Genomic DNA, 17,006 nt, shown 5'->3' with positions numbered 1-17,006 from the left:
AGAAACGCTGGGTCGATGACATTGTCCATGTTGCCGGAAAAGAATGGATGATCAGGGGTCAAGACAGAGAGGACTGGAAGCGGCTAGAGGAGGCCTATACCCAAGATAGGGATCCATACCTAGGAAAATAAAATATGGTACTAATAATACTAACATTTATTTCAATATTAAATTACTAAATAATATTACATATACTGTATTACTAACCACATTAACACAAAATTTTTAGTTTAGTTGTATTAGCATGTAATGTAAATGGTATGGAACGAAATAAAGGCTTTATTATTATTATTATTATTATTATCAGCACAAATTGATTCTGAACCATGTGAGATATTAGGAAGGGAAGTCATCTTTTGTTCTATACGGGATTTAAAGGTATCCCAATCAGCATTATTAAGTCGATGTTTTAATCTAGGTGAATGTCTAAATGTAAAATTAATGTGAAAAGGAAATCTAAGAAGTAAAGGGAAGTGGTCACTACCATATGAAGAAGAAAGTGTAGACCATGAAATAGTGGAAGCTAAACTAGGAGTACAAATGCTTAAATCAGGGACACTTGAGCCTTCATTGGGAGAGGTCCGCCGGGTCACAGAACCATCGTTAAGAAAGCAAAGATTATGAGAGTTTAACAGTTCCATCAATGAAACTCCGTATGTATTGGTTGTTGAACTGCCCCAAGAATTATGTTGACTGTTAAAGTCGCCTAATAAGATAAAAGGCTTAGGAAGAGTAGAAATGATAGAGTCAATTTCAACAAAGATAGAAGAACTAGGATGAGGAATATATATTGAAACATAGCAGATATTATTAACAATAGCAGCAATAATTGAAAAATCATTACTATGAGAAGGAATAGGAAAGTGAGAAAAAGGAAGATGATGTTTGACTAGTAAGGCAACTCCGCCATACCCGTCAATACGATCCTCACGGAGACAGGCATAGCCTGAGTACCTACAAGGAGCACCTGGTTTTAACCAGGTTTCCTGTAGAGCGAAGATAAAAGGTTTATATTTATTTATAAGATAAATAATATCACTTTTCTTAGACAAAGCACTTCTACAGTTCCACTGTAGAGCTTTGGCTTGCTTGTCCATTATTAATATAATTTGGTAAGCTAACAATAGTGTCAATTAAAGGAGCAGCGTTGGACAGTGAAAGAATATTTGACTGTGATAAAGTGTTAATGAGAATTTTTATTAGGTCTGCAATTGATTGTAATGTCAAATCATTATTGTTGTTTAAGTTTAATCCACAACCATTTCTGGGTGAGGGCATATCATAATCTTTAATTAATTGTTGTTGTGTATTTCTGTCATAACCTTTGGAAAGTTTAGGAATAGATTTAGGTTTGAGAAAAAAAGTCTTTTTGTAAGACGTACTCAAAGACTGTTTATGAGACTGTTCATTTTGAGGAGAAGAAATAGTAGAAGCACCTACATTGGAAGAAGAAAGTAAAGCATCAGCATAAGATATTTTTGAGATAGGTGCATGAATTTTAGATGCTTCAGCATACGAAATACAGCTCTTGGCCATAGATTCTTTGATGGCTTTTTGGCGATCAAATTCTAAACATCTTTTACTTGTGGCAAAATGGGAACCTTGACATAAACAACAGTATGCATCTTCCTCTAGGATAGAGCACTGATCAGCCGAATGGTCTTGGCCACACTTGAAACACTTTGGTTTTGATCTACATAATGATTTAACATGACCAAATCTGCAACAATTATAGCACTGTATTGTGGGGAAAATGTAAAGATCAACTGGGAGGGAAGTGTAGCAAATAAAAATTCGCTTAGGTAGTATTTGTCCATCAAATGTAAGAACCACAGTTTCAGTAGGCTTAAACTCACTGCCATTACTAGTAATGATACGCCGTCTCATTCTTCTTATTTTTAAAATTGGACCGCATCCAACAGGTAAATTAATATTTTCCGTAACTTCTTCATCTGACCACTCAGCAGGTATGCCTCTTACAACACCCATACGGGTAACAGTAAATGTTGGGATAAAAACCTTATACTCGACTGATTGTAAAGCAGAGTTATTTAGGAAAGAATTTGCGTCCTGGTAATTATTAAAAGACAGAGACAGTCTATTACGACCAATTCGTTTTAGGCTTCCGTTAACAATATTGTGTATAGAATTTCTTTTTAAGAAACGACCAAAAGCAATTGGGTGGACTGAAACGCTATCATTTGGAGTTTGCTGTACTCTTTGTATGTGAACAACATATGGTGCTGCATCACTTGGCTGGTATCTTAAACGTGCTACTGATTCTGGCTTTTTATATTCATTAGAGGAATTAAGTTGTGACGGGTTGGATTGTGACTCATTGAACAAGGGAGCAGTGCTAATTTGGGTATTGGTTAAAGGAATGCAATGACATTCGTTTGGTTTGATTTCCTTGCCCTCATGTTTCCGACTACGTCTCTTTTTATTACAGTGGGTGCAATGTTTATGCACAGTGGCTCTCCGTTTTCGAGCACCACTGCTAGATTTTATAGATCCATCTGTTTCCATTCCAGACTCATCATTTGAAATCGTTACTATACAGCCCACCCCAGGGACTTCTCCGCCCCCAGGGTCATCAGGCGGCTCCATAAGGAGCAAAAGTATATTAAAATAACTTACCAATAAATCTTCTCTTTAATACACTATTAAATAAAACTAAGAAATAACAAATATATATACATTAACTACACTAGACTACTGATCCAAACCCTAGAAATAAAATAAAATTTAATTAAATCGAAAAACGCGTCAGTCTACGATCGTATTTCCCGCGCTTCCAACGATATCTTTGTTTGTAAACTACAAAGTTTGTGGTTACATTTTCGAACTTGCTCTATTCTATTATAGCTAATCTCGCCATAAATACGGTTATATAAAACTTTTCTTTTTTTCAATATTTTAATTATTTTGAATTTCGAAAACGTATATTATGGAAAAAGCGCGGGAAACTTCGTTCATGGTAGACGTTTTTATTCACGGTGGTGAAAATTTAATTTAATTTTACTAGTTAAAAGGCAGAGGATAAGCTGGTAGTTTTAATTTTTGTATTATAATATGTAATCGTTATATCATATTTGTGTATCGTATCAAATGTAGTCGGTAAGTTTTTGTAATTTCTGTAAATATTGTATGAACGATGATGGCCGTGTTGGCCTGAATCTCCCTGTGGGATCAAACGTATCTGTTGGTTCACAAGATGTGTTCGGAAAGTAACCGAACACTTTGTTAAATAGCATAAGTAGTAAGTATGTATAGTTAGATCGCCGCCTGCGCGCGACGCTTTTCTATATACATCAGTGTATCATCAACCATCACCGCGATCACTCATTAAATTAGTTTTTAAGAGCAAAGCAATCTTTTATTTAAATATCATTGAAGTGTTTTGGCAGCAGCCCGAACATTTTTGGTCCTTCGAGCCTCCGTACAGGCGGGACCTGGAACGCGAGTTTTCGTGACAGTTTCGTGTGTACGAAGTGCTAGCACCATTACATTAAATCATCAAGTGCGGTGAGCTGAACCAGCTCCCACACAGCATACATCACAGCATACATCAGTTCTGGTTCGGCAAGCTAGCAGACTTGCTACCAGGGATAGCATCAGCATCAGCATTCGTGAGGTGGCCAGGCAGGCTAACCACACAACAGCATCATTACCTGTGGGCGAGCCAGGCAGGCTTGCTACGCAGCAGCATACAGCATCGACAGCACCACGCGGGTTCGAGCAACAGCACAACAGTAACAGCGTATCAAGTGAGATCTTTCCATATTACTGCTTAATCCAGTATGTATCTCGATAATCTTATTGAAAAACAAAAAACAACCTTTGAGGCTCTCGAGTCGTTACAAAGAAATATTAAAAAAGACCCCGCGGAAAGAAAGTCGCGACCGGACTATGCTAGGCGTAAGTTAGCTAATTTGGAAGACCTGTGGTCTGACTTTCAACAAAATCACATACAGTTGTGTACCTACGATGAAATCAAACAGCATCCGTACATTATCAATTCCGAATATGAATTGGCAACAACTTTGTATGAATCTACAAAGGAATTAATCAAGCAGATACAAGCAAGAGGTTCTGTCCAACAGCCTATATTAGAAAAGGCATCTATTTCTGGTGTAAGGGATCGGGCAGCCTCTCCACTGTCAGCTAATAAGCCAGCAGCAACCATTGTGACTCCAGACGCAGCAGCACAGCATAATCAAGGTTATCAGCCTAGTCAACAGCAAACATCGTCTACCTATGAATCAGTACAGCAAGTAGAACCCCCGAAATCCAACGGAAAACTTCGTGAGCTCCTTAGAAAGCAGATATCAAACTTCAAAGCATTCGAGAGAACAGTCAGCAACATAGATTTAAGTAGCATGTCCGAAAGATGGGAGTTTGAATACACCCTAAAATCAATACAGCAGCGCTGGTCAACTATAGACTCTCTTCACTGGGAGGTCGACATGTACCAAGAAGGTGAGGATGAGGTATATCAAAGCATATTTTCGAAACATGAACGAACATACAACGAGTACATCAAATCAATCAATAGCAAATTATGGTCCGTTGCACATCGCGAGTATTCTACGCCCAAAATGGATATTCCAGTTTTTACGGGTAACTACCAGCACTGGACCTCATTCAAGGACCTTTTCCTAGAAACAATCGACCGCAACCCGTCCTTATCAAATGCACAAAAAATGCAGTTTTTGAAGAGCAAGGTAAAAGGTGAAGCTGAAAATTTAATTCGTCACCTACAAATCAGTTCCGAAAACTACTCTATATGTTGGGAAATTCTAAATAACAGATATAATAATCAAAGATTAATATTCACATCACACATGAATATTCTGTTTAGTCTCCCAACCATGCAGCAGCAGTCATTGATCCAGATCAAGAGGATGCATGACACAGCAGTCGAGGTACTTAATGCTATAAAGAACCTAGGTGTCAACATAAGCACCTGGGACCCCATCATAGTTCATATCTTATCACAAAAACTCGACACAGAGACCCATGCAGATTACATTGAATCAGTTAAAAATCCCCGGGAATTGCCTATTTTACGAGAGTTTATCGACTTCTTAGAATTGAAATTCACTACCATAGAATCGTCTCGTAGAAAACAAGACTTTTCGACTCAAAAGACAAATCAAGGGACTCAACAAACTTATTATCAAAATCGAAAACAGCATTTTGAACACCAACCATCAAACAAAACTTTCCCACCGCGTCCCATCATGAAAGCGCTTCACGTATCTACGGGTATCATATGTCCATTATGTTCCCAGGCACACGGCATATTCCAATGCAATAATTTCTTGCAAATGCCGTGCGAATTGAAACTTAAAACCGTGCAAAAGTTACAACTCTGTGCAAACTGTTTGTATTCTCATAAAAATAATAAATGTTATTCAATAAAACGATGTCGTACGTGTAATGAAAATCATAACAGCCTGTTACATGACGCCTTTAGCAAGCAAAAACCAACCATATCAACCGCAAGTACTTCGAAGTCTCACGTTCAACCAAATAGCAACGCAGCAACTACGCCCCATGCAGCCGTGGGAAAGGCAACCGAAGTTCTCTTAGCGACCGCAGAAGTCAAAATCACGGCAATCGATGGTTCACAGCAAATAATGAGGGTCCTGATTGACCAAGGATCCCAGATATCATTAATTTCGGAAAAGGCTGCTCAATCATTAGGTTTACAACGGCAAAAATGCAACGGCTCTATCTTTGGAGTCGGTCAAAAGCAGAATAATTGCAAAGGCATGCTCACTATCAAGTGCGCGTCTGTCAACGATGATTACTCATTCGAAACCGAAGTTTTAATTATAAACAACTTAATCAAAAGCTTGCCGAATCATAGCTTCGATAGACCGTTTCTACCGTATTTAGATAACATAAAATTAGCGGACCCTAATTATAATATGAGCAGACCAATCGATCTACTATTCGGTGCGGATGTCTTCGCATCTATAATCTTAAGCGGGATAGTCAAGGGCGAACATCAATCACAACCAATAGCACAACAAACGCGCCTTGGCTGGATTCTCTGCGGAAACATGCCCCAATCATTTCACTGCAACGTTGTACTCAGCAACTTCGAAGACCTGAAACAATTTTGGGAGATCGAGGGTATAACGGAGGAGTATTCAATGTCCACAGATGATCAACATTGTATTGACTTTTACAAGCAAACAACAAAAAGACTCGAAGACGAACGGTACCAGGTCAGGTTACCAATGACAGAGAATTTTGAAGAGAAACTAGGAGAGTCTAAACACATAGCAATAGCACAATATCGAAACATCGAAAAGAAACTAGCAAAGGATCCTAATTTGGCAACAAGTAACAAACAATTTATGCAGGAATATCTAGACTTAGGTCATATGACACCTTGTATATACATGTATAACGAAAGGGCTTCCCCGGAATGTTATCTCCCGCACCACGGCGTGCAGCGTGCCGACGCGAGCAAATTCCTACGCGATGTTTACAGTGGGTCAGCAAGGACGTCGTCTGGGTTCAGTCTTAATGATTTAATGTACAAAGGTCCGAATTTACAAAAAGACTTGCAATCACTAATTTTATCATGGAAACAATATAAAGTCGGCTTAGTCGCCGACATAGAAAAAATGTTTCGTAAAATTTTATTAGATAAGACCGATCAAAATCCTGCTGACGCAGCCAGCAGAGGTATCTACACAACTCAGCTGGTAAGCATAAATCATGGTGGAACGGTCCACCAAATAATGAAGATAAAGAATCTGAAATCAAAACATATACTACAGAAGAGGAGTTACGTAATAAAATACACACAAACGTCATTCAGGCTAACAACGAGCAAAAAAGCATATATAAACAAAACATCATAACAGATTTACTAGCAAAACACAGCTCTATAAGAAAGGCCAGACGGGTGTTGGCTTGGATATTACGGGCATCTAAAATTCTCTTGTCTTCAAAAGCAAAGAAACTACCAAGCTATTTAACACCGGGCGCGCAACGCAGTGATAATAGTGAAATAAAATCAGTGGTTCACAATGAAAGTGAAATGTGTTAGTGCGCGAAAGGCATTCTCGATAATCGAAGATAGTGTAGCATAAGCACTCATTTTTTTTATCAGTAAATTTTTTCTCTCATTATTATGTATAATTTTAAGCATTTTGTTTTTTTTCTCCCGCCCGGGAGCATGTTCGGAAAGTAACCGAACACTTTGTTAAATAGCATAAGTAGTAAGTATGTATAGTTAGATCGCCGCCTGCGCGCGACGCTTTTCTATATACATCAGTGTATCATCAACCATCACCGCGATCACTCATTAAATTAGTTTTTAAGAGCAAAGCAATCTTTTATTTAAATATCATTGAAGTGTTTTGGCAGCAGCCCGAACAAGATGAATTTGACAAAATGGATACGGATTGTTCGTTATCATCTCAGACGTGTGAAAGAAGTCGTAACACGTTATTTGCGCCTTTAGCGTAACGAGTGTGTACAGGCTGCGCTTTTCTCTAGGTCATTCGGTCGACACTCTCGGCGAGAGGCTCTCACCGAGTATGTACAGCCGGCATTGCATGGAAAATTCAAATATCTCTCAGACCAATTCGGACTCCCGTTCGATTGGCCGTACTGAATATGTTCCTACTGATGTTTCCCCTTTATTTAATACATGTTCAACGTATACAAAGTTCACCTGACGACGGGACCATTCTCCATCCTATAACATTTGGCAATTTTTTAAAGCAGAACAAATTTAATTATTATTCCCGGAAGTGTAAAGCGTATAGGAAGAAACAGGTACGTACTTGGCTTTTTAGATTATAAAGACGCCAATAATTGTCTTAACTGCAATCTTTTGGAAACGAAAAAGTTAAAAGCCTTCATTCAGACTTTCAGCGTAACAAGAATGGGTCTAGTTCGCGGGGTCCCTGTAGATTGTAGTGTAGAGGAAGTTCAACAAAATGTATCCGTACCTATAGGCTGCGGCAAAATACTTAAAATAAGACGTTTTAATCACAAGGTGAAAATTAATGACTCGGTTTCTTGGAAACCCTCTGAATTAGTTGGTCTTCATCCTGCGTCAGGGATGATGTGGTGGGACGTGTCTGATCAAGGAGTCACAAAACTATATTTTTGTGAAAAAGGAGTGAAAAGTAGACCCAAAGTGTATCAAGATACAGTCTTGCATCATGTTGTGAAACCTCTCGGCAATATCTACACTTTTTAAAAATCTACCGTGGACTTTCTAGCAGGATTCCGCACCTGGTCACAAGGCACGAAAAACCCAAGCTACGTTCCGTTGCAGTTGGCTTGAAGCCAGGCTTATTACATCATTTAGACTAGGTAATTATTTATATTATTAAACATAGTTTGTGCAATTGTGTGTAGGCACTGAAATCTACAATGAATCACAGTCGTTGAGCTATAAACTCGACAAATTATAAGCTAGACATCTTCGAAGTTGTTAGAAGGGTCTTGTTTCTTATCTCCGTCAATTTTATAATAATGTCTTCATAATCACACTGCCTAAACTAAAAATTAACCCAAAATAAAACACTTCAATATCCGAAATATAAATAAAACTACAAAATGTAAACAATCATCAATCACACTTGAAGCCAAATGAGCCCTTTAGTTTTACCACACTCATAAATTGTATTTTAATATTCTCGTTTCCGATAATGTCCAATTTAACATAAGTTTCATTTAGATTTATGAACCCTTAGATAAGCCAAGTTTGTTTTTGTTATCGTCGCAACCCCTAATTTTGTGTTATAAGCTAATATTTTAAACCATTAAATTCAGTTGTCAGCTTTAAATAAAGAGTTTAATTTTAACATTTCCATACAACAACCGCCACCGAACTTAATTCGCGGCTAGGATTGTTTCTAATTTCGAGGTAAGTATCTGCTAACAATAATGTCGGCGCATACATTTATTGTGTAGGCGCTATAACAATAACGTATTCTCATTAATGATCACTTAAGTTCCAATTTTTAATATTTGGTCCTTACATATGAAATTGGTATTTTGTAAGAGAGGAACAAAAAGTAGATTTAAAATAAAATACTTATATGTACATATTTATTTAATCAAAGTATGTACCATTGCTATATTTGCACTTTGGCCATCTTATAGGGGCACTATTTTACTTTGGCTGGTTCAGCCATTGCGATGAGTGCTTCCGATTATCGTACAGGATCCACGTTTCATCACTTCATTCAATTTGAAATCCCTTCATTATTTTGCCCAGCAGTCGACGCGCGTTTGTAGATTTGTTTCACTCAATTCGTAAGGTACTTTTCAAGCTTTTTCACCTTCCCAATTTACTTAACTACAGTTTTATCACTAACACCGCAGTCTGCAGCTCACTCAGACGTAAGTAGTTTGCGATGGATCCGCTGCCACAATAGCCTTCAAATCTTTGTTATTAACTTTGTTCTCCGGCCGTCCACGGGGCTTGTTTTGGAGGTCAAAATTTCTAGAACGAAAACGTTGAAACCAAAAACGCACTGAGTTTTCTTTTGCAACACCGCAGCCATACACGTCATTAAACGTTCGAGCCGTTTCTGAAGCACTGGTGCCACGGTGGAACTCGTACTCGTAAATAACGCGACATTGTTTCATGTTTTCCATCTTATAAATAGAACGAATGTACCTAGTACTTTTTAGTTCCTATAGCTTACCCTGTATGGTTGCGTACAGCTCCTCAAAGGACTCCCGTGTATGAAAAGAAGGAGTGAATTGAGGATTATGCTTCCTTTGCTCAATATTTATTTGAGATACTGACTCAATAAATTCACTACGAAGTTCTTGTATATTGGACGTTTTGATTTGAATTTTTTTTTTCTTCCTTACGGTTAAGGTTTAATCGTACGTATATAATGATTGAATCTTAGAAAAATACGAATTTTGTCGCTCTTGCAATAATAATAGGGAACCTGGAACAGAATGCGTGGACTTATCGTTTGGTGAACGGTTAGGTGTGAGCTTAGATAGTAAACTGCTCAGGAACAAACACCTAGAACATAAACTTGGAAGCTTCCAGGGGCTTGTTTTGTCCGCTGCTAGCGGTTGCATGAAAACAACGCATCTGCAGCAATGGAAATAGAAAAGACAATAGTTTACCTGGACGAAACATAAAATTGTCGAAATGTCCACCAAAACTACAAGTCAAAAAAGTCATGGCAAGGAACAAGTAGGAGTGGAGTACTACTGACAAAATTTCTAAAGGTTTTTGTAAAATGAATTTTGCCTTTTTTGGAATGTCATTCAGAATGTTTGTTTCTTTTTTAATTATTATATTTCTTTGTTTTTAGGTAAAAGATATATCATAGTCCATGCTGGCTCTGACTTCTGAGAAGGGTTTGTGCCCAATGCATTCTTGGTATTCAGCACAAAATCTAAAATGGCTGATTACCGTGATGATATTAACCGAAATTACTTCATGAAATGGATGGAAGAAACATTGATACCCAATTTAACTGATCCTAGTGATATTGTAATGGATAATGCGAGTTATCATGTAACTCAAATTAACAAGCCGCTTACGATGAGCAGTTTAAAGGCTGATATTCAGAAGTGGCTGACCGAATATGACATACCCTTTGACGAAACTTTTACAAAGGCTGAGCTTTTATGTCTTGTCAAAGAAAGCAAACCCACTTCCCTGTACGAAGTTGAAGAACTGCTAAAACAGCATTGACATGAGGTAATCAAATTGCCGCCATATCATTGTGATCTCAATGCTACAGAATTGATTTGGACTACTTGGCAAAAAGGAAAGTGGAAAGTATAAATTTAGGTATAACAGCTGCCGAAATGGAAAATTTAATAAGGAAATGTTATGCCAGTCAAAGTCAAAATCATTTATTCATATAGGTTAAACACAATGTACACTTATAAACGTCAAGTATAATAAATTATATATACATATGAAATGCTTCTAATTTTACATTTACTGCCAGTTCTCAAATCAAGGCCGTAAAACGGAAAAGAAGAACTTGCAATAAACTTTCCGCCACTCTTTTTAATCGTGTGACTGCTGATGACTGGAAAAAATGCACTGGGGGTCTAGCCAAGATGGCTTAACAGTAGTGTATGTAGAAAGTCGAAAACTAAATTTGTATGAAAATGACAGCCCGTGTCGACAGTCGGTAGCCTAGGCCCTAAAGGCGTGAGTCGGGATACAATAAGCGACGCCATGACAGTGCTACGAAAAGACACACATTAACGCTTACGCTATTCGGTAGCCAACGGCCAATTAATGTTTCGGCAGTGTAGAAAAAACAGCGTTTCTCCGCCATGTTTTATCGTGATCTCAAAAGCTGCTGTTTGCAATAATTCAGTACAACTATTGCCATCTTTAATCGCTACCGTTTTAAAAACATGTCTTATTTTGGACGTTTTAACGAAATGATTTTAATTTGTTATCTGTTTTTTTTTAACGTTCTCGTGTTTAGAGTTTTAGTTTTTCAATGAATCAATGCGAGGATAACTTAATAGACACAGATAAATATGAAAATATCAAGAAAATCAGCAAATTAGTAGAGGTAAATCCTAGTTATATTGTATATCTTTTATTGATATTTATATTGCATGTAAGTTCATGAAATTGTTCTTTAATTTGAAAAATACATATATGTACCATTTAATATTGCATATATTATATAATCACAAAGAAAAATGATTGTACATTTTATTTGTATATTTCAGATGAGAAAGCAGTCACTAATGAACATAATTAGAAGTTCTAAATATATTTTATTGTAATTATAATAGAAGCTGATAATGATATAATATTGATTTAAATTAATCAAATAAAGTGGATTTATACTTTATGAACTTTGGAAATATAAAATCTAGTGAGCAATACTAAGTAATGGTAAGCAGATATTTTCTTTAATTATTTGCTAACTCAATATACTAGAGATATCTATTATAATATTGTTAATGAATGAGAAGTTTGAATTCAAGTCCCTTGGGAGTTACTGACATTGTTTGGTTATTAAAAACTTTAATTGACAATAAGCAGCAAAGTGACAAATTAAGTATATTTTTAAGTTTAGAATTAAGTAAAGAGTTTTAATATTAAAGTTACCTATTGAACAAACCTTGGACCGATCTTAGTTTAGTTTGTCAGTTTTCTATTTGATCAAAGTACTAACTAAAATATTTTCTTTTCAGAAAAAGAGAAGCTAATAAGACAACTTAAAATATTAAAAAAAACCACAAATGGACAAGTTTTACTAAAGTCTTATCTTTTAATTAATTTTAGTGTTAGGTATATTATGTACCTGAAAATGGGGAATGAAGCATTTTATGAATAATGTAAAAAATAAGACAAGTGGAGTATGAAATAATGGTTGGTTAAGAAACATTACCTCATGAACAGGAAACAGTAACTGAAACTATGTTCTTCCACATTTAATCTTAATAAGTTCAGCAGTTTGAATGTCAATGAGATATTATTATAAACAAACTAGATTTGTAGATTTTGGGAAGAATTATATCTTTAAAATACCTAACTATTATTATTTACAATTGTTGTGTTAAGGAAACAATCAGGATGTATTCATAGTAACTGTAGGTATCATAGTAATTTTATGAAATCATCACAACATCTAACGTTAGGTTTTATGAATTGAACAATTTTTTGTATATAACAGCACACAAACAAGATACCTATTGACTGCGGCAAATTAACACTTACATTTATTAGTTAATTATCTACATATAAAAATATGAATAATTGTATACATCTACATTAGGTAGTAATGCATTGAATTTGGTGCACCTGTGTGTGTTCAGTAGTAATGTCTGTATTGTTTAATAAGTTGTTACATATGCTTATTTTTCTATGTAGACTGCATTATGTTAAGGAAGATATTTGGTGCCTTATTTTAATAAAAAATAACCATAACTGAAATATTTTTATTTTGCTACCTATTTGTTTAATATTTCTAACTATTAGTAGGTACGGGTCATTCATATATGCATTATCTGTATATTCTTGTAAAGTAAACTAATATTGTTAACCACTTTACACTGGCTTTTCCTACTAAAGAAGACATAGGTAAATTACAAAAAATAAAACTGACAAATACATAACACAATGTTTATTCATTTCTTACTTAAACAGATTTTGCATTTACATATTCACTAGTAGGAAATCACTGAGTTAATTGACAAAAATTTAACTTAAAATCAGCATCAAACTTAAATTTATATCTAAGATGTTGGAGCATCAATATGGAGTCAAACATTGATTAAGGGTTATAATTTAAGACTAAGTTTCTATTTTATAATTTTAATTAATCCCTCTTTCTTATAAATATATTTTAAACAATCAACCTTTATGACTCTAACTTAAACTGAAATTGTTTGATGGACATAAACAGAGATAATTCCAACTAGTAGTAATCACTAATAAAATCTACACTTATATATAAATCTGCTTACAAATTGACATTAAAAATGTTCAAACACAAACACCAAACCTAATTAAAGCTTAAATCAAACTCTAATTTCAGTGTTCACACTAGTCTACGTTTTTTTTCTAATGTTTTTTACTTCCTTGGACTATCCTTCTATTCCTTATCAACTTCTAGTAAACCTTATTTTCACTCTTTATTTATCAAACCACAGTACTATTTCTATTGTTTCTTCTAAGCGGTAACAAAATATGTTGCTTCTTCATTTTGCAGATTAGTTGTGAGGTTCCTAATCCTAAAAATATCAAAGTATGAGTACTACTAATTTTTATATATCGCGATTATGTAATTTCAAAATATTGTATTTATTTGTAGCCTTAAATTTCTGAGAAAACATGAAACAAACCATAATTAATTTAAACATGCAATTAAAATTCATATATTGACTTTGCACCTTCCGTAAATTCCAATTATTGCAAATTTACAATAATATTGTAGTTTTAACTTTTATTTGTTTATAAAAGTGACATTAGGAATACATTTAATCCAGAGACAATATGACGGAATAAGGTGCTACGAACAGCAGCTCGCATCTACGCTGTCGACTTTGCGGTAATGTATCGACATGCGTCTTGGCTACGAACGAAGCGTTTTCGACAGTACAATTACGCAAAAGCGGTAGTGTATGTAGAATACTTTTCGACACCAATATGGCTAGACCCCCTGATCATGTGATTAATGTTGAAAATATATACAAAGTAAAAGATGGAATAACAGAAGAGGAACTTGAACCATATAAATATAATAAATAATAAGGAAATATAATAAGATCCATGTCCGTGACGATGAAAGTGACAGAGATGAATCATTTGAAAGCATCGAATTTCTTGAATCAGATTCTTATTATATTTCCGAATGAATAAATATGTTTTGGTTTAAGTTGTGCATCTTTTTTATACCGTTTTCGGTGGAGTAGAAATGTTGGTGTTAATTTTGATGTACTTAGTTAATGTTTTCGTTTTGCTTATATTTATTTTTAGATTTAATTCTTTGGAGACTCCAAACTTTATTAAACAAATAATCAAGTTTAGCAAAAGTATCAAGAATGTTTTTTCAGACTATATACGGGGTTAACAGCTGAAAGATTTTTAGATTTGCCGCCAGAGGATGTGCTACGAGTCGCTTGTCAGTCTCTAACAGTTAATTGAGAATTGAGATATATAACGATCATGGCAGCTGACACCAGCGCCATTGCTCCGACATATTACCTATATAATTGTTTAAAGTAATTTAGTGAATTCTCAATTCAGTAAGTGGAAACACTTCACACAGAACATTCATTATTCGATTTATGATTGCCATTATTTGTTTACAATTTGTTTTTTTGAATATTGTATTGTAGCTAAAGGTGGTAAAGTGAAGAACTTCGTATCACAAAGAAAAGCGTTAAAGCTTAGAAATTTTAAGAACGAGAAGTAGTAAACAGGTAATTGGTTAAAACTTAAACCCACTTAATAATCACCTCATTTTTGAAACTATTTTTAAACAATAAGATACAATATATTTTTTTAATAAAAAAGTGAAAATGTTGCAAATAAAGTAAAAAAATCTAATTACATTTGTGAAGAGCTAATCTGGTCTAGTCTAATCTATCTTCTTTCAGATGCTTAAATTTAATATGGCATTTAAAAAAGAAACTTTGGCATAGTGAAGAAACACTCAGTCTCAATGGGAAACGCTCATTTGAATGTTCTGGTGTTCATTTGGAAAAAGTGTTAGACATCCTGGTTCTTAACACTTTGAAGCAAAACATTACTTATAAGAACACCTTTTCGGTTGTACTGAAAACTGAAGACCTTACACTGTCGAACCTGTCACTTGTGCCTGGGTGCACCTTAAGGTAATTATGTGATGAAATTGTATCTACAAAGCACAAGATTTTGTAATTGCTTGTCTATTCACTTAGTGCTTACAAATAATCCAAAACCTCTCATTTAGGCCTATATCTATTAAATATAAATATTTTTGTTTAAAATTTATTGTATAAATCTAATAATCTAGAAATTATTACATATGAACAAAAACAAGTATTTAATTATCAGGAATAAAAACCTGTTTTTGAAAATACCTATCACAATAATATAATAGATAATCCCTCTACTAAATCTTTTTAAATTAATTTCTTACGTTTCCCAATTAGTCAAATGGATTTTGTCATTGTACACTATATATTAATATAAATATACTATGTATATGATATTAACTTTTTGTTTATTGAACAAATTGTTTGATCATTAAGAGTCTGATCACTTAAAAGCAAATAATACAAATTAAAATAAAATTTGCACAAAAAAAACAGATATGTATGAAGGAAGTTCGGAAGAATTAATGAATGAGAAAAATAAAGAAAAACAAGAGGAATATGAAAGTGTAGGAGGGGGTCTAAGCGATGCCCAACGAGCGCGCGCAGAACGGAATCGGCAGCGAGCGCGCGTCTTGCGCGAAGCACGTCTGGCGCCGCCGCCGTCGAAGTCGCGAGCCGTCGTCAGCGTCCAGTGAGTGTACACCATGAGATACAACGTGCACACTCGTGACGTAGTGCACCAGTGAAGTAATCCGAGTCATTGCCCAGACCGAGCGTGGACTCCGGCGGAGGTTTTCTGCTCGAGGAAAAGGAGACGGAGCCGAAAGCTGTTCGGCCGCCTGCCGCGCCCCTCGTGCATCGGTCGCAGCAGCCGCACTGCCTCGAATGCCAACGGCCGTTCCCACAGTCCTACCTCTTCGATACCTTTCACTACTGCGTCTGCGACGACTGTAGGTGAGTGGTGAGTAAGTCCTATGTAGAATTATTTTCACTTGTGTGTAGTTTACTTTAGATGTGTAGAAAAAAAGAATTTAATGTTTTAATAACCCTCAGGTTTACAAAAAATAACCTCGGTCAATATAATTGTTAGCTAAAATTATTATATAAATATATTTTTAAGCACAATATCACTTTCAATACAAGTTAAGCAATAAGAGTCCGTCAACAGAGACGACGAGGAGAAACACGCCTTGATAACGCGGACAGAGGCGAAGGGCGAGTATTCACTCAAGGACTGCGATCTCGACTCCCGGCCGCCGCCGCTGCTGTGCGTGCGTCGCCGCAACCCACACCGCGCTCGCTTCGCCGAGATGCGCCTCTACCTGCGCGTGCAGGTGGAGCAGCGCGCGCTCGAGGTGTGGGGATCCCGCGAGGCGCTGCGAGAGGAGCAGGATTTACGCGCTCGGCGGCGTGAACAAGCCGCCGCGACGCACGAGCGGCGACGCCTTCGAGCCCTACGCATGGACGTGCGCTCCAGTCTGTTCGACCGCACGCGCGACGCGCACGAGCACGAGTATGGCCCCGAGCGCCACAACCCTGACGACGACGTCTACGAGCGCGCCTGCGAGTGCGGCCATCTGCTCGTCTACGAGAAGATGTAGTCAAACCACCAAATACTGTATATCAATGTTTGTAATAAAAAAATAAATTAAAGCTTATCTTATGGATCTTATATCACTATACTTATAGCACTAGCCGTG

At 36.2% G+C, this 17,006-nt stretch overlaps 1 protein-coding gene and 2 long non-coding RNA genes across 4 annotated transcripts; 2 read left to right on the top strand and 1 right to left on the bottom strand.

Moving 5' to 3' along the window:
* The first annotated feature begins 11,835 nt into the window (after nucleotides 1-11,835).
* Nucleotides 11,836-12,931, top strand: LOC125059577. The gene is made up of 2 exons (XR_007118693.1): nucleotides 11,836-11,893; nucleotides 12,196-12,931. It is a non-coding gene; the product is annotated as an uncharacterized LOC125059577 (long non-coding RNA).
* Nucleotides 12,932-13,665: 734 nt separating this feature from the next.
* LOC125059578 lies at nucleotides 13,666-14,171 on the bottom strand. Of its 2 annotated transcripts, none has more exons than XR_007118694.1 (2): nucleotides 13,897-14,171; nucleotides 13,666-13,737 (listed from the first exon to the last, which is right to left on the bottom strand). It is a non-coding gene; the product is annotated as an uncharacterized LOC125059578 (long non-coding RNA). The 2 variants fall into 2 exon arrangements; XR_007118695.1 differs by having other exon boundaries at nucleotides 13,849-13,901.
* Nucleotides 14,172-14,621: 450 nt separating this feature from the next.
* LOC125059564 (DNA repair protein complementing XP-A cells homolog) lies at nucleotides 14,622-16,959 on the top strand. Its single transcript, XM_047664043.1, has 6 exons — nucleotides 14,622-14,751; nucleotides 14,845-14,928; nucleotides 15,106-15,342; nucleotides 15,802-15,997; nucleotides 16,075-16,260; nucleotides 16,475-16,959. Exons 4-6 carry the CDS (start codon nucleotides 15,804-15,806, stop codon nucleotides 16,905-16,907), a joined length of 813 nt encoding a protein of 270 aa, XP_047519999.1. The 5' UTR covers nucleotides 14,622-14,751; nucleotides 14,845-14,928; nucleotides 15,106-15,342; nucleotides 15,802-15,803; the 3' UTR covers nucleotides 16,908-16,959.
* Nucleotides 16,960-17,006: the final 47 nt, after the last annotated feature.

This window comes from Pieris napi, chromosome 20 (assembly GCF_905475465.1).
Source record: "Pieris napi chromosome 20, ilPieNapi1.2, whole genome shotgun sequence".
Classification (NCBI taxonomy): Eukaryota; Metazoa; Arthropoda; class Insecta; order Lepidoptera; family Pieridae; genus Pieris; species Pieris napi.
This window is presented reverse-complemented; position numbering and strand designations above follow the sequence as displayed.